The following is a 25,000-nucleotide window of genomic DNA, read 5'->3' on the forward strand; positions in this document are numbered from 1 at the left end:
CTTTTCTTTTTTTTTTTTTTTTTTGGTCTATGTCAACAATGAATTCTATTTTAAAATCTTCAGTAATTTCTTAGAATTATTTGAGTTGGAAGGGACCCTTAAAGGTCACCTAGTCCAACTCCCCTGCAATGAACAGGGACACCTACAGCTCCATCAGGTGCTCAGCCTGACCTTGAGTGTCTCCAGGGATGGGGTGACCACCACAGATCTGGGCAACCTGTTCCAGTGCCTCACTATCCTTACTGCAAAAAACCTCTTCCTTAAATCCAATCTAAGCATCCCCTCCTTACATTTGAAATCATTTCCCTTGTCCTATCACAACAGATTCTGCTGAAGAGTCCATCCCCTCTTTCTTACAGCCCCCCTTTACACACTTCTTCAGCTGCTCATTTGAAATGCCATTTTGTTTGCTATATCAGCACGCTGTCACAGCTTGATATAAAGAAAACCAAATAGTTTCATTATAGCAAACAAATTGAACAGTGAACAGAAGTTGCAAAAAATAGTTTCAGTCCTAGTGTGAAGTAACTCCATACTATGTGAATGTTCTTCTATTTTACCTTCTTGACCTCCTGTGACTCCAAATGAATGTGTGGCAATACTGAACAAGTAACAGAACAAGTATCTCCAACACAGTTAACAAAGAATACTACACCTGAAAATTTCAGAGTATTTATTACAATTTATCCCCCAGACATGTCTTAGCACACTTTGTATCTAACAACCATGGAATCATTAGGGTTGGACAGACCACTCTAGTCTGACCATCGATGCATGCCTGTGACTGCTGTACACCACAGCTCTCAGTGCCACATTCACCCTTTCCTTGAACACCTCCAGGGATGGTGACTCCCCCACCTCCCTAGGCAGCCTGTGCCAATGCCTCACCACTCCTACTGAGAAGAAATGTTCCCTAACATGCACCCTAAATGAGTTAGATGACTCTACATCAAAATGTATACTTTTAAAGAGAAAGATTACAATCAACTCTATGAATCCAAACAATATTGCCTAAGACTCAAAACACTAGAATATAAACATCAAATGTCCTTTTACGGACCAAGCATAAACACATGCAAGCAGTCCTTAAGATTCATTTCCAAATGGACTTCTGGATGAATTTTTCTCGCTAAGTTCTGTGCTGTTAGCTGTAAGGCCCAGTCCCTGACTTGGGCACATGCCAAATCCAACACATGCACACACCTCATGTACACACTGCCCACATACATCCTTCTAATTCTTAGCCGAAACCTAAGGATCCCCATCCAGCACGCTGGTTACATGAATATTAATGACAACTTACACAAAAAGAGCAAATTCATAATTAGACACAGTGAAGCAGCACAGAGCTGAGCTATGGCCCAAATAAGAGTACAGCAAACAGTTTTCAGTACAGAAATAACCTAAGATTTATCATATCAGAGGCAATAATTATTGATTATTTCACATATATTTCCCCGTGTATGCATTTGATAAACAGCAAGTTGAAACCAGAAGAAGCATTTTAACTGCCTACACTTGCAGCTCCCAGTTCACATTGCAGCCTCAGTGCTGGTAAATTAAACAGGGCCAGGTTCAAGGTTCCAGAACTGCAACTTTTTATTATGTTCTCTGGCATGATTTTGGCCAAAGCCAGCCAGCACCTTCCCTGATGTTGTCTGGGAACAGGTTAGATAGTCTTGTTTGGTCTTGGATGTTTCAGAATTATTAAGCATCACTTCATACTCCATGTATAGTGTCTATAAAGTATATGCAAAGACAAAAAAAATGCAAATGCAAATTGTCACCACTAACGTCAGTATGTGATGACTGTGAGTGCACTGAGACACTATACAGAAAATAAAATTTGGTAGAGTTAATTTTAATATTTTATTTGGTTAATTTTGGTATTTCAATTCTCAGGTCATGGAACAAACTCGAAAACAAGTTAATCTTACATGAGGAGAAGAAACACATCACAGATGTCAGAGGAAGCTCTGCTTCCCTGCGAGACGGCTAAGATTGTATTCTATGCTCCATATCCTAAGAGGAAAGATTTCAATCCAAAAAGAGACACAAGTAAAACATAATATTAATGAAGAGCTTAGATGATAACATTTCTGAAGGAGGTTATGTTTATGTAGAGTAATACGAATAGTTAGTCAAAATGGGAACGAAGAAATAATGGTGCAGTAAGAAATAACTACTATTTTGTGGGTTATAAATGTGAAAGATGAGAAACTAAGTTTGGGGTGGGTCAAGTGAAGTAACAAGGCAAGTAACAAGTTAAACTCAAAAGATAAGAAAAAATTCCAATGCTAAACTAGGTATCAGATGTCTGTGCTGATATCAACTTTTATGCTGTACCAATCTATCAGAAAGTAGAATCTCTATCAGCAGGAATTTTGCAAAAGGGAGAAATGACACCTTACATGGATGTAACAGACACTCTCTATTTCCAAAATCAGAATATTTTATTAGGAAGTTGTAAAAAGTTCAAATAAGGCCTGATAATGCTATTGAAAAGTAAATGCACAGGATGCAGGATGAGGAGATGACAGGCTCACAGCTCTATCATAGACACGGGCACTCTTTTCTGAAAAAAAACTCAACAAATTATTCAGAAAATTCCATCTTTTTTTTTTTTTTTTAGCCACTGCAAAATGCTGCCAAAGAAAACCAGAGATCAGTGCAGATGAAGAATTTCTTTCCTCCCACAGCTTAGGTTCCTCATTTTTCCTGCTCATCCAAACTTTTAATTCTTACAGTATGTGTCCAGTAGATGAGGCTGCCACCATAAAATGCTGTGCTGACATGGTTGTCTCTACAGCCTTTTCACTCTTGTTCCTTGGCTGTATTGTCTCTCAGAGGTCAAACCAGAGCCCAGGGAGCAAAAGCTGAGGCTGTGGAGAAGTGGTAGCCAACCTCCAATCAATGTCTCCCTTCTTGAGAGATCTGCAAAGCCAAGCAACTAGAAATTCATAACATATTTTAACAAAATAAAATTGCCTTCATATTGTGTTGCATCACATCCTAAGCTGAAGTTGGCAGCATGACATGGGCTGTTTCCTGTTTGAGCACTGTTTTCCGTTTATCTTAGCTTGATGTCAAGGATGCCTCTGCTTCTTGGCATCTGAGGCACTCTTCTTTGTTCATACTTTGTGTTTTTATAGATAGAATTACTTACAGTCTAATAGTTTGGGGCAGAATCTGAATCCAAACCCTATTCTGACAACAGACAAAATGAGAATTATCAGTGTGTATGAGAAAGTTCACCCTTGTTTCTCTGGGACCACAGGTACAATTCTGGTAGACCCCTTCTCATCTCTACAAGACATCATTACTGACCCTAAGGGAGCCGGTCAACTTAGGTCAGCATCTCCAACAGTCTGGATTGCAACAAAGAGATTTTAGAACCGTGGGAGATTTTGTTCTGAGAACAAACTACAACAGGTTGGATTCAGAATAAAATAGAACAAAATAAATTCAAACAATCATACAGCGAAACTTTTACCTAAGACCATTTCTACTTGGACATATTCATAAAGCAGCTGCTATATGGGTTCTGTAGGAAACAGCATGCATACATATATATGTACACATACGCATTGTTTCCAAATATTTCAAAAGAATTAGCATCCTTATAGATAGAGGGTAATTAAAGATACAGGCAACACCAATACTATTTTTGTGCAGTTGTGTATAATCCTCACAATTTCACAGTATTTCACTGTATTATTAACTGGGGTAAAACATAAGGATATATTAACTCTGTGATTTTTATGGAAAAATTAGACTGCAGTAAAGAAAATGCTGTCCTCAGTGATAGCAAACAAATCCATTTTTTGTGGCTTGCACATAAATATAGGTAAGCCCAGAAACATTAAATGAAATTTAAGGGGAAATCTGCTTTTTAAGTATGTTGGTTCATAATTTCTTATATCTTCCTTTTGAAGTAGTGCAATGTAACACAATAGATTACAGCAACCTCACTTTTCCGTTTCCCCACCCTACAGACTAATTCCCAATGCCAAATCTTTGCCTTATTTTTCATGACTTAATCAGAAAAATATTATTAGAAAAAACTTAAGGAGCTTGCTCGGCTTTCATATTCTGTTCCTGGTATATTCTTTGCCTGAAGTATGTCACTGTTTCTGGGAGTCTAAGGCATTCTTTTAGCTGCAGCACGAACACTAGCCAAGAATAGCCATGCTATTCCTTACTAATGAAATGCAGGAGCAAAATGAATGTACCAACGCACCTCACAGGCACCTCACCTCTGTTATACTTTCACAGACTATCCCGGAAATAGAAGATGGCAACACTTTAAGGTATAAATAGATATTAGCTCTCAGCTAATGATGTTTAATGTCAGGAAAACAGACAAACTCAACTTTCCAGCTGATGGAAAATGGCAGAACTCCCCCATGTAAACCAACAAAACTACAGCCAATTTGCTGGCAGCAGTTGAGATTCGCCTTAACTCAGCAGTGTATCTGGTATGGTTTTACTTCTATGCTATGTGGCAAAAAGAGAAGGATTTAGCAGGAAAAGCAATTAGTAGGATGCCTTGAAATCAAAATTAATCTACCTGCTCCACACCACTTAAAAAATTCTATTTGCTCCTAGTTTGTTGGTCTACTAATTTACATTCTTTATATTTAACATAAACGGAATCCCAAATAAATTTCTGTGCCTTCTTCAACATCTGAATTAGACTCACTATCTAGAAATATAAATAGCACATATACTTTTCAAATGAATGAAAGACTTGGGTTTATTTTTTTACCATTTGCTTTCAGATTCTACCTTTAGGCAATATTCTCATCTGTCTGAAACGCTCTACAGTGATCATAAGTTTTACCATGTCCTGGCACCCTCTTTACTTAACAAACACTATTCAAAATTGTTTGAAGTATGGCTTTTATGCCTCGAGGTTCCAGTGTTTTCTGAATGGAAACAAAATTCAAGGACCAGCATTTTTTAAATGTATTTGTATTTCAAAGTGCTGTAGTCTTAAGTGCAGCGACGTGCGCAGTGCTGGGTACAATGACCACATGCAATCCCATCTGAAGTTAAGCAGGTCTGAGTGCTATTTGTAGCAAGGTGAGGTGTGACCAAATTTTTTTCTACTTCAAGGCCACATTCCACTGACTTAATATAGATTTGATTCTGTGCCCTGTATGGTGGATTCCTATGACTGAACTCAGTGTACCAGCTGTATGAAGAGCTGGTGCAAAAGATTTAAAAGAGATTTAAAATGGGAAGCACAGTCAGGCTTATTAACGTTGCATAATATTATTGGGAGTACACTCAAACCTGTTCTGCAGAGTTCAATAATGGAAGAACTACAGTGGAATGAAAATAACTGTATCTTTCAATAGCACAGTGAGAGAAATGGAAATTTTGGTATTGTCTGACTTCAGCTGCTAACAGTAAGAAAATACCTTTACTGACACTGTAGCTGGTGACAAGCAGAATAATTGAAAGGACAGAGCCCTAAGGAAACTGTGGCAAGCCCACTATCCTACTGAACGCTTCTGGTCCTACATGATTTCATCTACTGTAAGCCAATGAGAGTGAGTTTGGTCCTGCCAAAACTAGTGGCAAAATTTCTATCAATTTACTTAATTCCGCCTCGTTAATAAATTCAGATTAAATAATTTATTTGTCAATTATTAAATATGACTGTTTACAGCCAATGTAAATCTCACAGAAGTCATGATAGCCCTGAACACTAAGATTCTCTCACTGTCCTTATAGAGACCGACAGAGGTCCTATGACACTTATTGTAGTAGTCACAGAGTATCTTCTTGGATTGAGAACTAAACTGAAAACTCTGACCATTCAATTTTAAAACCATAAGCCAAGAATAAGTCATACCTTGTGCCCTGGGCTGCAGGTCCCCCTTTCAAAAGGATGTCAGTATCTCTCTTAACACGTGACTTCCAATGCTGAAACCTGTCTAACGGCAACAGGAAAGGGACCATCCACATCTCACCTTAAAATGAGTCATGGCACAAGAAAAAAATAATCTGTTGTTTCACATTACTTGAAATATTTTCCAAAAAGAAGTACTTCTAGAATTTTTCCAGTCAAAGTCCAGAATTATGCTAAACATACAAAAGACTAGAACACAGAAGTGTTCCCTACAGACACCAGAAACTACTTCTCAATAGGTCAGCTCTACGTACTGAACTAGTTGCAAATTATTAAAAATATTAAAAATATTAAATACACAGACTGTTCATTGCATTTACTAGTCTCACAGGGCTGAAATGCAAATTACTCTGTACTACAAATATTTGGGTAACTGAAGACTTGCCCAAAATGTTTAAAAGAAAAAAAAAAGCCTTTTTATGGGTTAAGGTAATAATGAGAAAACTGTTCTCCCAAAAAGCTGTATCTTATTGTTGGACTGAAAATAGTTTAATAGAGAAAATGTTCATTGACAGAGCAGTATTTTACATTGAGAATTAAGCCCCATCAAAGTGGGCAATATCATTCCATCTACAAGGAAAGTGCCAAAGGAGACAGCCAAAATTTGCAATGGTGCGATAATACCGGCAGGGATGGATTTGTTGCTATTATGATTAAAGCATATAAACAGAAGAAGATTAGGAGGGGTGAGAGTGAAAAGAGAGGAAGAATAGTTTATTGGTTGGAAGAAGGGCAGGGAGAAGCTTATGTTGGAATGCAGTGTCACAGTTACACACCATAAAGCTTTCAGTTGCTCCCATTACATGAATGTCAGAACGCAGCTGCCACTTTCCAGAAGAAATTCTTTCCATTTTCATGTTGGAAGTACAGGGTGGGATTTTTTTTTTTTCAGTGTAGCACTCACATGAGACCACTTCATTCCATCTGCAGGTACCCTTACAGTACCCACAACTGTGGTCCTTCTAGACATGATCTGGGAGACTTACCACTGCGGATGAACCTTAACATGTGTGATGAAGAGATAGATGGTTCAACACAAAGAAAGTATTAAGAATCAGATTCTCTGCTGTCTTGAACCAACTGCTTTTACAGTCATCAGTGTAATAAATCTCAATGACAATGCATTTAAGGAAAAGTGGCTGAAGAAGGTGAATGAGAAACCAGCCTTACAATTATAATCTCGTTTTGCTGGTGAAAGAGGAAAGTCATGATTTTCCAACTGTGCCTTGAGATCCTTAGACTTCTATTTTTAAGAACTTTGCTTGAGACACTGACGGGGTATCACCATCCTCCACTGAAATCACCCTTCAAAAAGGCATCCTGTCAATCCTAGTTCTTGGCTAGAAGAGCTAGCAGGCAGATAAGGAAAATCAAGATGAGATTTATTATTGGAAGGAGTTCAGTCCATTACCATTTTAATCGTTTCTAAATGTCCTACTTAAGAACATGCTCTGATGTAAAAAGAGCAGAACAAGTCCTGATTGACTTAATCTGTGAGAAACAGAAGTGAGACAGGATCTACACACTGAGAAGAAACAGAAGAGAACATCAAACTTTTTGTCTTGTATTTTTGTGAATGGAAGGAAAGAAACAAGGTATATATGTGAAGTTCAAGATAGTACTTACAACCCAGTGTCTTGCCAGGGTATCAGAAGCAGTAAAAAAGAGAGAGGAATCAGCTCGTTTTCCCATCCTACCACTGACTTCCCCAGAACCGTAAGCATTCTGAATAACAAAGGAAAAATACAAATTTCCTTCCTGTGCAATGCTACAGACTGCAGTAGTCTTTATTGTATTACAAAGGGTGGAATACAGGCAGGAATCTGCTAAAAGAGCATACACAGCAACTCTAATTTATCATGCAAATAAAACCGGTCATCAGGTTAGAAGGGTATTAGTGCAACTAAGAACGAGAATTCGGTGAACATCTTTCAACTGCCAGTGCCAGATAAAAAGTCCAAATTCTGCCAGCTGCTGTTAAAGGTCACAATTCAAATTGTATTTATTCAGATCTGTTTTTTTGTACTTTTTGTTGTAGTAAAATTTACTTACAGTAGTCATATTGCTTTTTTAAAACAGAGAAGCAGAAACTCACTCTAATGTTTTCAAGAACAATTAGGACTTAGTGAATTCTACTTACACAGAATTATACTTCATTTTGGAATTTGAAACGGAGCAGGGTGTTCTTACAATTTTCCAGTGACTAGAAATGTTATAAGAAAGTTATTAGAGGCATATTTTCATTAGCATTAATTGAACTTTCTTATGGGACTCCAAAGGTAACAAGTTTATTAAATACATTTGTGGTTTCTGGATTTTCACTTGAACGTATATTTAACACTAAATTCCAAAGAAAAGGGCAAATTCTTTTTTTTTTTAAATGTCATAGTTAAGTAGCATTGTATCCAAACAGCAGAAATCAAGAATTTCAAATATTTACAGAGTTCAATAAACGGAAAAGGAAATGTACTTCTGTTACACTCAATTCAGAAGATGACGTCACTTAAAGGAGCACAAAAGGTGATTCTTGTGAAGAAACCTAGGGCTGACTTAGCTCACTAAACATAGTTGTACAGTCACTCAGCACATCTTTGGGATGTAAAATGATTCATTGTGATATTTGCATAAACTCTCCTACAATTAAAAGCAATAGAAGTAATAGTAAAAAGCCAGGAAAAAAAAATTATGTCTTTACCTGAACTTAATTCAATAGTATATTAGATATGTCCTAAATGCAGTGAGTGTGCATTCTTAGTTGTCTTGTATCCAGGTTGTGTCTGATTCCAGTGCCTTTCACTCCTGTCTAAACTCTTCATACAGGATCCACCATTCTCAACACAGAAGTTAATGCACATGAACGTATTTTTCCACTCTTGCCTTTAAAGCAAACATCCGTAAACTTCACCAAAGACCACGAGGAATGAAGAAATTAGGAATATGGCACAGTAGGAAATACCTTAATTATAACACTGTCCATTCTAAGAATCTTCGTCTAAGCAGAAGACCCAAACCAAGTCCTCTGCCTGTGGAATAACTGTATCACATACAATGAAGCACAAAAGCCAATGAAGCAGTTCAACTTCTTTGTTAAGAGCTCAAGGTTACAGGAGAAATTACAATTTCATCATAGAATCATAGAACGGCCTGGGTTGAAAAGGACCTCAAAGATCATCTAGTTTCAACCTCCCTGCCATGGACAGGGTCGCCAACCACCAGATCAGGCTGCCCAGTTTAATACAAATCTTCTGGGAAGATGGTGATGGGAGTTACTGGCCACACTCAAAGTTTAATTACATACATGTGAAATATATGTTCAAAAACTCCACAAAATTCTTCCACGTGCTCAATTCATAAACAGTTCCTTAATGCCCTTATTGACTTGTGTCTCCCTTTCTCTATTCAATTTTAAATTTAGTAAAGTTAGTTAAAGTCTTGATTCCTAGCTTGACTTCTATCTGTAAAGGCACACTAAATGGTACAAAACAAAAGCAAATTCAAGCTCTGTGCAGTCCATCTTGATAGTGAACTCTGATAGTTAGGCCCAACTCTCCAAAGGTGCTGGGCTCTAATTTTCAAGTCCTACTCACAGACATCTGCAGCCAGAATTTCAAAAGATCTCACCGCCCAGCTGAAGAAGTTCTTTGGGAAACCTGGCTTTCAAAAGGGTGTTGAGCTCTTTTGAAAACATGTGCTATAAATCCTAATTGTTTTTGAAATTCACTTCTTGCTACGTGTTTATGATTCCCTCATTTTTATAGAATCCTTTAACTTAGTTATTACTGTACAAATCCAAATTTTTGGAGATTCAAAGTAACAAGATTTTATGAACAAATGTGTAAAAATCCACAGTACTTCATAAATCCTGTTGTGCTATTCACTATTCTAGCCATCTTTTTATTTTTAGTCCTTCATTTCCTCTTCATTCTCATGTTTTACTTTGGATTCTTGATGAATGACCAAAGATTCCGGTTTGCAGTTTATTTTTATTCTTTTTCTGTTTGTACATTTGGCTACTTTAATATCTTTTAACTTCCTAGAAAAAATATTTTTTATAGGTGTATTTGAATTCTAACTACATACATCTGAAAAGAAATCAGATGTTTCATTAATAACCAAACACACTATTAAAAAAAATCAAGGCTCTTCAAATCAACACATGTGCTTCCCTACTCTGAATCATCACAGACAACAACAATCTCAGTTATCACATACATTAAAGTCAGTGGTAGAAAATGTACGTTTTTTTGAACATTATGAACAAAATATGATTCTCCTTAGAAAGTCCTGAGACGTCATTTTTCCCTCTTTCCAGTAGCCTTCTTATCATATGCTTAGAATCTAAACAAGCTAATCTTAAAATGATGTTATTTACTCTGGATCCTCACTCTTAAAAATGTGATCATTGTTAAAATGAAGCCTGCACATGTACCCTAGGTACTTACATCATGACACATGCACTGCTGACTATTTTGTCAAGCCTGTATTTTTACTGCACTAAAAATCAAATTTTAACTAAATTAATGTTTGCACTTTCTATTATCACTCTACTATTTACAGATCTCATTTGATCTTCAAGATTTCTGGACTGTAAATTTTCCTCATTAAGAAGAGTATTGAACTGTATGTAATCTATATTTCCCTTAAAGTTTCAGGACTGAGCAAGGGATATCTACCTGCTTTACCCACTCAGAAAGCATATACTGTAAGACAGCTCAATTCAGAGATGCATTATTTGCTTGCATAATACATACAAGACACTATTAAGAATAAATGAAATGTATATTTCAAAAGAATTTCCTAGAAACAAAAATAGAGCTTTAATTGCCAATGTACCTTGAAGTAGCCCTAATTTCTGTTTCAGAGGAGACATTTAGTAATCAAATAAGGAAAACTGTCAGTGTGTGGTCTTTGGTCTATATTCCGTAGATATGAGTGCATTTATCAACCAGTTTTGCTAAGTGTATATCAATTTTTTTTCTATTAGACAGTCACATTGCAATCTTTAATCTTTTTGTTCTCTAAACTGAGTTTCTGTATTTAAACCTTCTTGTCAGATACTGAACTCAGTCAGACAAATCTAGGACCCAGCTGCCCACTTTCAGGTGCTGACAGCATGATGAACTATGACTCCCATTTGTGGTTAATGTGAACTGAGCCATGGTGTGCTCACACAGTATAACAGAAATATGGCACAAGACATTAGTGAGGAAAATAAAACAATCAAATCAGTGTAAGGTTAATGTTAAAAAGCTTTCTTTGGACCAGGAATGAGCTTTGGCCAAGTAAACAGACAAGCACCTTAAGCCTAAACTTCCATTCATGCTTCCTTCGCATGCTCTAAACTTTGGTTTGGAAGTTAAGGATTCAACAGCTACAACACAGATCTTAAGAAGTGGCATAATATAGGTAATTAGGTAATCCTACCTAACATGAAACTCTGAAAATTCCTCATGCTCTTAATCCTTATGTTTTATGTTGCAAAAAAATCAGAATTTTACCATTTATGTTGGTCACTTGACTTCTCAACTTTCATGGTTTCTTTCTTGCTGCCTCTACAGCTACAAGCAAGAACAAGACTAGATTGGAGATCAGGCAGATGTACAAAGTAGACCTTTGGAAATCTCTTTAACTTGAGGTATTACTACCATGCAGCAAGCAATTATGAACAACTTAACTGCTCTGTTTCTCAGTGCATGAAGCAGCAAGGCTGAGCAGAACTACTGAGAGCTGAGAGGGAAGAAATCTCTTGCTGTGCTTAAGGGACTGCCAATTTAGCAGTTCCCTCTTTTGAAGAATGAAAAGTGAAAATCCATGTAATAGTGAAGAGGGTATGAGAGAATAGATTAAAGGGCCGAACACAGAATCATAGAATCATTTAAGCTTGAAGAGACCCTGAAGTACAACCATCAACCTAACACTATCATGCCCACCACTAAGTCACATCCCTAACTACAAGGTGTCTACTAGATTAGAAGATAAAAGCTTGAACATTCCTTTCCTCAGAAAGCAGATACATGGAGCTAGTCAGTAATTCTCTCTGAAAACAATCACTGAGAGAGGACAAGCCCAGAAAGAGCAAGCAAGCATGGGAGTAACTAAAAAGGAAATGTTTTTTTGTTTTTGAAAGTCTTAGATCTACATTTTATAACAAATCAAATAGCAATTTTTATTTATTTATTTTTATTTTTTCATAGAATCACAGAATGGCTTGGGTTGGAAGGGTCCTTAAAGATTGTCTAGTTCCTGCCATGGGCTGGTTGCCCCATCCAGCCTGGCCCTGAACGCTCTCAGGGATGGGGCATCCACAGCTTCTCTGGGTGTCTGCACCACCACTTGTGGTGGCTGTTGTCCTTTTTTCCATTTTTTTTAAATCTCTCTAGATTTTTTTTTCCCTAGAAACTCCCTTACTGCTTCAAAGATACAGCATCTTATTTATTTTATTTCATCAGGTTTAATAACTTATGCTCATTACTTCTTGCTTTTTCCAAATAACAGAGTTGTTAGCATAGGCACCAAGTTCGTATTGCTTGCTTTCCTGGCTATTCCAGTAGACTTACTGATACTGCTGGGGCCTCACTGGGAGAATATACTTCTCCAAACTTTGTAACCTGTTACAACGTGGATTATGCAGCCTGTATAATGTGGACATTGTCAACAAGAGCAAATTTTATTAATTGCTGCTTCAGATCACCTGTGCTTCCTGGCACATGCTCCCAAAAGTTTGCTGTCTATAAGGAACTGATAGAGAACTGCCAAATAGATATAGATACATATATATATAAATATATATTAGAGAAACAGTCCAATTCTAAGACCAATTTAAGACATCCATACAGTTAAATTGACATCTCTCACTGAAGGCAGCTGAACTCAGATCCATAACTAAATCTGTGCAAAACAGCATTCGATTCCTTTATTTTTTTTTTATCCTCTCAACTCTTAAAGGTGAATGAAGGTGAACGTACATCACCCAGTGCTGCTTGCTTATTTTTTATATGTAGAGCTCCTATATCTGGAATGGACATACTGCCCAGGAGCTGTGGGGTCTCCTCTTTGGAGTTCTCCAAAAGCCACCTGCATGTGGTGTGAGGTACCCTGGGAGTCCCTGCTGGAGCAAGGGTTGGGCCAGATGGACCTGAAGGTCCCTGCCAACCTCAGACATGCTGCGATTCTGTGATGTTTTATTAGCTGCTATTAGCAAAATCAACCAAGTTCTAATAATATTCTTTTGCATCATTGAGCCACAGTAACAATGTATGGTTTTGAATTACATATCACATAAAATTTATTTGCTTAAGCTTACACAAACCCAGTGATTTTAAACTCTCTCTTCAACGAGCTTTATAAGAAGGGAAATGTTTATATTGCATAATAATTTAATTCATTACTGTTAATTCACTACCACAAAGGTGCTAGCATTTCAATAGCAACATCACATACATAAGATAAATTCTGGAACAGAATGAATTTTATTAGCTAGGAAATGTGTCAATCTTTTGATTAAATTAACAAAGAAATTGAGTGCTTTAGGAAATAGTAATGCCATCAGCAAAGCACAAAGAATTAGTCCAAGAAAGGATTTGTATTTTAGGAGAGAATGCCTGGAGGATGTAGTGTATTTGTGAGTCAACCTCAAGCTCCAACAACTGTGAAAACAATCTGTTAGCTTCTTTCTTCAGTGCTGCTAGCCGAATGAAGAATGAAGATTATGAGGTTAAGACCAAGCATCAGTTAAGCTGCAGAGTACAATCCTGCAGTTTTCCATCCACAAAGTGTAAGGACGATTAATATTTTGAACACCATGAGAAAAATTCAGAGCAGTCTGACAAGCTCTGAATGCTCTACTTCCCACAAAAAGGAGACTCTTAAAAGATTTGACGCCCACCATGGTAACTGAAAAGTGTCCTTGGTTAGATGTGTACCAGCAAACAGAGCAACCAAGAGCTGAAGAGCTGCTCCCTGATCCTGAGATTAAGGATGGCATAGAATCATAGAATCATAGAATTGCTCAGGTTGGAAAAGACCTTCAGAATCATGGGATGGTCAGACACAGCCATGGCTGAATTCTTCCCAACTCAAAACAGAACGTTTGTATCCAAACTATTGGTAATGGATTACGTCCTCTGCCAAGCTCAGACCCATGTCAGATGGGTCTCACACTGGCAATTCCTGTTTCTTTTCTCTTTCAGGAAAAGATAGCAGCGCTCCACAGTAGCACAGAAAAAAAATAAAAATATCACAGTGCTCCACCTATCTGCAGAGCACAGGGCTCACAAAGTTAAGAGCCACCAAGAAGGACAGAAGTGGAGGCAGTACTTCATCCTTGTCACGCCTTCCATGCTCATCAAGTTCCCTCCTCACTGCACAGAAAATCTAGTCTACTCTTGGATAGATCATGAAAGGGATTTAAATGGGGCAACAGAAATGAAGCCTGCTGAATGACCATTCCAAAAACAAACGTTTACTGAATCATTTGAGCACTAAGTTCAATGCATTAACCTCTAGCTCAAAATAATAAACTGTAAGCAATAAAGGTCTTTTAAAAGCAGAGAATTTAAGACCAAAACCAAAGCTCATATAATAAAAGAATATCACATAAGAACTACACAAAAATAAAATCAAATGATCTAGCTACTAAAATACACATATGCACTCAAAATCTTGTGGGAATCAAATATTCCAGTAAAAACAAAGGGAGAGATGGAAACACAAGTTTCTTATTATCACACTTCATACGTTATAAAACCTAACAGTTAACTTATTTTTGGCAAAGGGACAAAGGTTGCACAACACTCTGGCTTGTACAAATATTTTCTATTGTTAAATGCATCTTAAATATGGTTTATTGTATAATTTCATGCACACAGTGCACCATGAAGTCTAAATGTGTCCCAGGGATACCTACAATGCAAAACATTGATAAGTAACACGCTGCCAACATCCAATGGGTCAAGTGTAAAAAAATTACTCAACAATTCATAGTTCAATTGAAACCAGGTAAAACCATTTGTGTAATAAGCACTGTACAGATGTTGACCAAAGAAAGTTGGTATTTTTGGACAAATTACTACACATGATATTTTCTAGAACACTCCCTCCTGAAAAGATAAAACAGCAATAAAAGTTATCTCCAAAAAAAAGCCCTCCTTCTTTATAATCACAGAGCGAAATATGCTTGGGGAAATATGGAAGGTTAACATATAAGGTTAACTTCATGTTTCACTTTTTTGTTGCCATTTTCTTTAAAGGGAAAAAAAAAGTCAGATGTGCAGTGGAAATGGTTATGAAGATGTGAAAGAACCTACTCATGCATAGGTTAAACACAGTCTTTACGCTAACACTGCACTCCCTTTCACTGAAGTGCTTATAACGTAAAAGAAGAGGCAAGAGCGAATATAACAAATATAATAACAAATTCAGCATTCTTCATTGACCATCCACTAGCAGAGTGAGTTATCAGTGAGTGCTAACAGTTCTCTGTCTCCCAAGCTGACAGTATCCTTCTTCATGTTTCCTGCTGCTTCACAGCGAGGAAGAAAATTGTTCAGATGAACAAAGGTAAGAATATGCAGTTACACCTCCAATTCTTCTTACACAAACCAGGACTGTGCTGCAGAAGCACTGATATGTATCAAAATTTAAAAATAATGCCTTTTCGAGCAGTTCTTATCACAGTTTATTTTATTATTTTCCATATGATTTTCCACCTAGAGTTAGCAATCTGCTTTTCTTGAGATCTTTGATCCTTGAAAAGCTCTTATTAAAATCATAACCAGTTTTTGATGTTTTTTTGATGTTGAAACATAATTTAATTACCTTATATCTAGCATCTGCTTACGTATTATTTCACCCAGAGGGTGGTGACGCACTGAAACAGGTTGCCCAAGGAGGTTGTGGATGCCCCATCCCTGGAGGCATTCAAGGCCAGGCTGGATGTGGCTCTGGGCAGCCTGGTCTGCTGGTTGGTGACCCTGCACATAGCAGGGGGGTTGAAACTAGATGAGCATTGTGGTCCTTTTCAACTCAGGTCATTCTATGATTCTATGATTATGTAAAGATGATAAGACAACAAGAAAGCCTGAAACATATTTATCGGCATTAATAATCATTTGTATTACGTGGGCATTTTGAGGTCCAGATTTAGAACAAGACCTTCATCTTACAGTAAACTACTTAATTATATTTTATTTGGCTTAGTCATTAATGTTTTCATTTCATTTTAATGAGAACTAGGATTGAAAGCTCGCCTATACAAGAATACAGCTTCCACAGGAAAGTCCTGGCAATATTCACAGGCTAACCATGTCCATTGTTTTGCTAACAATGCAATTCCCATGCTTCAAGGTTGAGGTACCTGAAGTTCTGATGCTCGCTTCATCATCTCCAGTGTGATGTAGCAACCAATAGAATGAGCAATCAGTACCAGCTTTATATCTTTAGATACGTTCTTTTTAAGGAAGTTCAGCTTATGTTCTACTTGTCCATTAAGTCCAAACACATCCTCCAGCTCCTTAATGTCTGTGTCTGAAACACAAGAGAAGAGAAAAAGTCCTTTGTTTTAATAAAAGTTTCAACTATCTCAGCTTTGTCTATTTTTTTTGAAAATTCTGAAATAACAACTTTTAAATTAAAAAAAAAAAAGCAGAGCTGGTAAATGGCAGACCATCATTAAATGTGCAGGCATATACAACTAGCCAACTAGAAAAGGATACAACTCATGGAGCTTGATGGTTCATCGTCTGGTATGGTATTTGTTTGGTACCAGGCCAAACTCACAATAAGGGTTCAGCTTAAATTAACCCAACTTTATATTGCAAGTTCAGGACCTAATACAGCAATACTGCTCAGGAACAAGAGATCCTTCACTCAAGACAAATGACCAGCAATGTTACCATATGCTGAGGACAGCCAGATACCTAAAGTCTCTTGTCTTAATAAATGCACAGAAAAAAATAGGGTGAAGAAAAATATGGAATGCATATACACCAACATGGAGCACCAGCACTTACACAAATTACACTGTTTATCACTGTTTATCACTGTTTCAGCTACAAAGCGCATCAGGTGAGAGCTTCAGGTTTCCATGTCATTGTATGATTTCATTCCTGTTCTGTCAGGGACCTCCCAAAGGAGCTTGGGCAATCACTAACAATGAGAACTTCACCAGTTGCTTCCTGGCCAGCCAACAAGACTGGGATAATCCAGACTGTAACAAGTTGCAACAATTAGGGCTTCGTTAGCACTGGCTCATGATGTGGGTGACATGGCTCTGAAGTTCCAAGTCTAAGGGAACTCACAGAACTTTAATCTGCTAGAAGAATACTCCACCTGCTAAAATAAAAGGTGTGCTAAGGATACACCACTTCAGTTTAAGCTGGGCTGCAGTATGGAAAAGAATGCAAGAAAAAACAAGAATGAAAAACGAGAGACAGAAAGCGTGAAGGAACTTGTAAGAGAAAGCAAGCTCACAGAGAGGCCCACTTCAGATGTAGCTGGTTTTGTACCTGCGAAGAGGAAGTGATAATAGACACCTTTCTAACTATCCATTATCAAATTACGATGACTTACAGGTCCTTAAATCTCTGTGTAGTAAATCTGTAATCCCAAATGCTAAGAATTACTAATACAAATGAGTTAGGGGAATTCTGGCCGCAACAGTAGTAATTGGTAGCATGAGTTGGCGCTAAATCGCCTCTTCGATGATCTGTATAATACATAATGTTTTGAAGCAAAATAATTGTTTTAAAATGTGCTCTGATGCCTTTTTCCTGAGCTTAAAATATTACCACAGAGGCAACAACAAGCACATTTTTCTTCAGTTAAACTAGTATTTCTACTAAAACTACTTATGATCACAGCCCAACATAATTTATAGTAGTTTACTCTGAATGAAAAAGACCAAAACACACTTACGGAATGTAACATTGGATTAGAAGTAATATATTACCTATTAGGCTTTCTATAAGTAATGTGAAACAAGAAGCTTGTTCAGTTTCCCAAAACCCTAAGGCCAACACATTGTTTTTAATCTCAGTTTCCATTTTTAGTGAGAGCTACTTTTTATTTATTTATACAGTAGCTTAACCTCATGCAGGAGTGGGCTGCCTACACTGCCAGTCTAATTAAGGGTATATGTAAAACACATAATACACAGAATACTAGAAATACAGTGACCCACTGGATACAGGAACAAGTGACAGAGTATGTTACATTGAACATAACTGTATTGTCACGTGTTGGGTTGAAGAGGCCAATTTTCCTCTGTAAACATTACCGGTCATTCCCATATTTTATTTCTCAGGCACTGACATCTTCAGTGATTTATCAGCAAGTCTTTTAATGTTGGACATTCCATTCATAGCATTCGTTCTTGAAAAAAAGGGGATTTAACAAGAATTTCTGCTTCTTCTAGGCTAGAGAAAGGGAAAAGGAGTAAAGTAGGAGTAGAAATCTTCTAGACAACCTCTCCAGGTTCGTAAAACTACAGAGACCAAGCAGGAAAGAACACAAATTCTATTTGCATTCTTCATACAACTTTATGGTTTTGAAGCAATTTTATAATACCACTGTCAATACACATGACAGAAAATTATGGATGTCCAGGTTAATGGCTGCTTTTCTCAGCAAAAACTCAATATCTGCTACAAGCAAAATGCTGGAAGTTACTGCAATGTTGTTAATGAACAATACAGCCTTGCATGGCCTCAACACTTTCCAAATCAAGGTTAACTGTTTAACAGTTAATTAATTAATTAACTAAGTCGTTTCTTAAGACATTAGATATTTAATTCAATATTTACTTATCCACTAAAATAGCAGTGTAGAATTCAGGTTAACATACTCAAAATTATTACTGATTTCGTTAGTGATGTGCCTACTGAGAACCAGTTCTGTTGCCAAAGTAAGAATGTGAAGGAAGGGTAATGGCTGTGCGTGCAGGATTAAAAACAGAGAATAAGGGCTTTTTCCTCCTGTCATTTGCTCAGGCCTGAGTTTAGGACTCGAACATACTGAAAGTGAGTCCTAACAGCCAGTGCTGACTCAATAGAATTGTTCTAGAAGTTTAATACAACTTTTCCTTCTCTTCTGTAACACTGGTTTGTTGCCAAAACAAATTGCATTGGTTTTGCTTCCAGAAAATCCACCTTGGATGAGCATGCAGCACAGGGTCTGGAGATGTAACTGTCATCCCAATAGACCCAGCACTCTCGTCAGGTGAACTCCAGTATCACATAACTCTACACTGAAATACATATTTTATTTTACTTCTGGACAAATATAAAAGTGCCCATGTCTCATGGCAATTTGTGTTTCCTCAGTACAAATGATGTGCTTATAACAGTCCAAAATATGTGGAGCTGGGCCGTGTCATACATCGGAAAGATTTATTTATTTATTTTATGGAATAATATCGTCCAGGGATTATCCAAAATCAACATGTATTTCTTGGGTGGAGGAGCTTAAATTGGTTCTTTATATAAGCAAACAGACTTGCACAAACACACTGGCAGTCAGCTTTGTGATGGCTGTACATCAGAGGAGGGACCAGAGAGTGAATTACTTCACCTCAGGTGTGGAACAAATGGCGTGGCTGAAATAAAGCTCATTTAAGCTCTTTTCAGATAGTAGAAATTACATGACTTGTACCTTATGCCGCAAACACCCCAGCTGGGCCAAAGCATGTGATTGCAAGACTTTACTTAGCTGAAGTGTATTAAAAGAAATACTGTATTTCTTTGTTTTCTTTGGCAAAACATCAATCTTCTGATGTGCTTTTGGAAAAACAAATGCACAATCACTTTAATGAATCCCTTTTTCTGACCTCTGCTAAACCCAGTGTCAGAAAACAATGATAGATTAAAATAAAGTGTTTGCTCTGAGATTAGTCGACAAGTTAATCTTGCTGGGGAAGAGGACTTCACTTTTTAGCAAAATAACAGAATTTTGTTTGTTTTTCTGCTGTGTACGCATGGGAAATTCTTAGGCAAAAAAAAAGCACATCAGTTACATGAGCAGCCTTTATACTGTAGATTCCTGAAATTAAAAATTATTCAAAAATCATAGATTCCCTTTTCCTTCAATGATTCAAAAAGATACTGGAGGCAAGATTTTCCAGTGCTACTATTAGAGTTCACACACTTAGTGCATGTGTGTGCACCTCCCTAATTTCACAATGGAATGCTTGTACATCCAAATGCCCCGCTACCCTGCTCACAGAGAATAACAGTATTCCAACTCGGTATGGAGACACTTATCTGACTGTCAGATAGCGATTCTAAGTTTGTCTCAGGATCCATTCATATGTGAGGTCTGGGAATTGCTCAGGAACAATGAGCATGAAAATATACTTTTATTCTGTTTTTCTAAGAAAGAGAAGAAGATAAAGCCTCATAAAAATTGTGAAGCAGAAAAACAACAAACAACCCACACAAACTCCCCAAGTTTTTTGTCCCTAACACAAATACATGTAGCATATTTTGTGCCAAGACATAAGACTAACCACATTACTGACCTAGCCTAAGCATGGGATGCTCCACATAGCTTATAAAAAAAAAAATAATCCTGCTTTATGGAGAAACAGAACAAGCCAATCAGAAATCATAATAACAAATGAAATAACCATTCTTTTTGCTTGGTTATTAAGCATCTGAAAACCTCCTTGATCCAGAGAGTTTCACCTAAGACTCATGTTGCTGTCTTGCCTCAAATCCCAAAATGAAAGGGAAAAAAAAAGTTTTCTACTTTCTCCACTTTGCTTGTATTTAATAAATTAATCATAGAAAGGATGATAACTGCATGGGAAAACAGAAGACAGAGCAGCACCTTTTACATCAAGCTCTGAAAACAGCACAACGCTTTTTTCCATAATATTCTACTGCAAGTTTGGCAGTAGAAATGAAAACACCTCCATCTGCCCTGCATGGAAGGGATGAGTGAGAAATCCCAGACACAAATGTTTCTATGAACAGGAGACCAATGATCCCTCGAAGACACAACAACACAGGTTTTACTTTTCCTTGACTACTGGGGACATACTGCAGTGATAATGACATGGTGCCACTGACCGTGGAACCCACAGGCCACAATGCTTTGTGAGTGAGACCCATAAGGAGCCCCTTCACCAGTCGTTTACTCTAGAAGGCAGCACCAGGATATCTAAGGACAAACTCTAGTGGACTTAGAATGTGGCCAAGAATTTTCAGAACTGAACCTTTTACAGAAGTACGTGACTGGAAGCTGAGCTCAGAGCTGGAAAGGGGTTCACCTCTTCCTCTCTTACATGGTTCCTTTCAGCTGGATGACATCCCCATACTGCTATGTGATATCAGTGAGGAGAAAAGTTTAAACACACAAACATGCAGTAAAATCGTGAGAAAGTATCAAGAGGAAAGAAAGCAAACCAGGAAAAGACATTGACAGGTCAATGATGATACCAAAGCTTAGGAAAGGGAAGGTACATGGCATCACTGTGACCAAGCAAATAGCTCAGGAGAGCTAGCTCAGGGTCACCTTAGGTACATTCCGTCCTCAGAGATCATAAGTGAACATAACACACTGGACCAAGCGTTTTAGACTTTTCCTATACAAACACTGGGGGGGAGAAGCAGCAACTGGGACTGTGTAACTGGTGCTTAGACGGAGCAGTCAGTGGAAGGTTTAATCTCTGCCTTCACGTGGTGATGGACAGAAAGCTGCCCCATGCCTAAATTATCTAGGAGGATAACTTGCTAAACAGGGCTGCATAGTCAGAAGTCAAATTCTGACTGTAAATCATCTGTAAATCAAATAATCCATGTGATTGTTTCTGTTCTTACAGCAAAACACAGTAATTTGTTACCAATGGATGATGCCATCTCAAAATGTTTAAAGAGAATTGTAAGCTTAAAAATGGAGCTTTCCGGTTTGTGGGTCTAAGATGGGAAAATCTTTTAGAAAATACATCTCCTAAAGATATATTGCTTGAAGCCTGAATGCTTCACCCAATCTTTCATTTGATTACTGAACCCTGGATAATTTGTATGAGCGAGTGATAAAATGCCAATGAAATGGGATGGAAACCGTGAAAGAATGTTCAATAAATACTGAAGAACTCCTACTGACACCAGGAACCAGGTTTTAAAGCATTGTGTTTTAGATTAACCCTTAGACCTTCATCTGGCCCTGGTACCCTCAGGAACTGTTCATGCAACTTTTAAGATAAACATACCGCTCATTAGTGTTTATTGGAGTAATTACTTTTTGTAAAGGTATCCTCTACAAATAAATTGCCATTTACTCAAGACACTGTAGTGGTCATTGGCATTATTTTCTTTATTAGAAAAACAACAAGGCCTTAGTTTGTAAATTAAACTACCTATTTCCTTTGCTATCTATATACCTATTGCTGGGACGCTTTATTTAACATCTAATCTGTTGTCGAAAGGAAGCTGTGGTATAATTAAAATAGTACTGGTGTAGTCTGACAGAATGGAATAACGTAACATATACTAAAAACAATTTTGATTCAAAATCTATAGGAGTACATTGAACTTCCTAAATGAAGACATTTCTGAGATGCTTCTTGTTATTTTGCATTCCCAGTCTTGCTTCCCTCTGGTGAGAGCAGCTGTTACTGAGTATGAGATAACAGCACAAGTGCAGAGACAAAGTTGTGCTGGTTGCTTTTAATTTAGGCAAAGCAAGCAACTTTAAGCAGTGTTTTATTGTGAAGTTCTATGACAATGTTTACTTCCATTATCATTTTTACATACATAAACCAAATTTAATGCCCTTCATAAATGGATTTTTCTGTATCTGAATGATTGCATTTTACTGTCAAGCTGAATAACTGCAGAAAGTGCATTTTATAAGAATTTTCAACGTTTTTATAACAAAAATAACAAAAAGCAAAAGAAAACAAATAGAATTTGAGAAAGAAATGGCTAGAGAACCACTAATGTATAGGAGCAGATCTACATTTCCATCATAAAGTTACTTCAAGGAGCAAAAGTAAAAAGATCTGAACAGACGGGAAGCTGATGATTGTTCATGTTAAATTTCTTGTTTTCTGGATACTTTCAATCTTCAGGAAGAAGTATGCCATGAGGCATGCACTGAAACATGAAAGGACTCCACATTGAGCATGAGCATTACGATGGGTTTATCGTACCAGCAGCATGTGTCCAAACAACACAGTGAAAAGCCTATACTTCCATTATCTGCTAATTTGCTGAGCTAGGTTGCAAAAAATCAGTCCAGATCCAACAAATCCCACTTTCATGCCCCCAGAAGGCTGTTTTCCTTGCTTTGCCTGGCAGGTGGTACTCCTCCAGATGTCTACCTTGAGTGTTTCCCTTAGGAATACCCATTTCACATATGGTCTGACATATCACCCAGTTTTACAAGGGTAAATGTTTTTTACTGGTATTTGAATTATCTTGCACCATCAGCCTTGATGCATGTGATGTATGAGTCCATCCAGGAAAAACACACACACAGGGCGTTGCTCCCTAAGGTAGTTCTGTACTGCAAAGCACATTAGTATCAAGATCTTTCTGAGTTTGGCCAGATCTAACAGCTTCCAATTCCACATGGTGAAAATTCAGTCTTGAAAAACTAAAGCACGGGGCTTTCTTACTGAATAAAGCAACAAAAAGCAACTTCAGTAAAAAGCACATTTCAACAACTTGTGTTGGCACAGGTCGACAAAGGAAGAAAACTAAAATAATGACATGCTGCACATCTTCAAGACTGTCTACATCTAGCATGACAATAAGAAACAAAGAAAGGATAGCGGCAACTGTATGAGCATTGAAATGAACAAAAAATATTGGATGTCATTTAATAGGAATGGATTCAATAGGTGTACGATAAATAAAACACTGCACCATAGTAGGTAAGTCTAACAGTCACACCTATTGAAAACAGCACTTCAGAAGTTTGGGAAGTTTAAACAGATAGAAGTAGAGAAACAGAGGCTGAGAGCAAATAAAGGAGAGCCGAAGCTTGGAGCAAAGACAGATAGCTGGCCAAGGAAGACAACCCATGTTATTCCACAGACAGGGAGTAAAAAGAATTATTTTAGAAGTGGGAGAAAACGGCAAGGAATACAGCATGGAATTAAGAGGGGGGGAGCAGAACAAGTGAGCAGCTAAGAAGGTAACTGGATAGACATCTATACAGTAACACAAATAACAATATGGGATTTGTACCTTACAGCCACATACAGCAAGGTGCAACTGAGCAGATCAATGGGTGACATTTGCTGAACCACTCAACACTTTGCTGAAACTACAATAAAATTTTTGGTTTGTTACATTGGCCCTAATTTCTCTAGAAAATCCATCCCCAAATTATAGTCAGAACTGACATAGACAAAGACTAAAATGTTCAAATAAGGGTAAGTCTTGCAAGTAATACTAAAATAACAAGACTGCATTTCCTACCATAGTGGCACTAGCTACCATCATGGCATTTGGATGACATTTAGTAGAACGTAGGGCTTTTTCTTTACTCCTGGATATATTTGTCTCAGCTGATACTGCACTGATAGAGTCATACAGGAAAGTGCAGGTTTGTATCTTCATTTATTCACGGAAACATTAAATTTAGTATCTACTACCACCTGAAGCAAGCAGGTCCAGATGATATAATAACACTGATCAGCATCCCTCTTACTTTAAGGAGTAAACGACCCACTTAGGCAAACATAACATTGTTTCATCTTTAACTCGTATTCTTCAAAAATTACAGATCGTAAGAAGTTTTCAAAATTATATCTCAGATTCTGTCATGGTTTTGGCTGGGATAAAGTTAAATTATCTTTGAAGAGGCTTGAATGATGCAGTTTTAATGAAAACAGTGATGATAGCACACTGGTGGTTTAGCTGTTGCTGAGCAGTGCTGCACAAAGCCAAGGACATTTCAGCTTCTCACAGCACCCTGCCAGTGAGGAGATGAGGGGCACAAGGAGCTTGGAGGGACAGAACCATGACAGCCAAAATGATGTCCTGTACCACAGGGTGTCATGACAGGCAATAAGAGCTGGGGGGAAGAAAACATGTAAAAACCTGGTTGTATTAAAAGCAAAGCTAAAGAGAG

The 25,000-nt window shown here is 37.5% G+C and overlaps 1 protein-coding gene across 1 annotated transcript in view; it reads right to left on the reverse strand.

Moving 5' to 3' along the window:
• Positions 1–25,000, reverse strand: part of LDAH (lipid droplet associated hydrolase) — a 96,504-nt gene that overhangs the window by 42,369 nt on the left and 29,135 nt on the right. Inside the window, exon 3 of the mRNA XM_010707977.2 lies at positions 16,275–16,444. Within this exon, the coding sequence (XP_010706279.1) occupies positions 16,275–16,444 (170 nt within the window). The remainder of the gene's footprint in view (positions 1–16,274; positions 16,445–25,000) is intronic.

The sequence above is a fragment of the Meleagris gallopavo genome, chromosome 2, assembly GCF_000146605.3.
Source record: "Meleagris gallopavo isolate NT-WF06-2002-E0010 breed Aviagen turkey brand Nicholas breeding stock chromosome 2, Turkey_5.1, whole genome shotgun sequence".
In the NCBI taxonomy this organism is placed as follows: domain Eukaryota; kingdom Metazoa; phylum Chordata; class Aves; order Galliformes; family Phasianidae; genus Meleagris; species Meleagris gallopavo.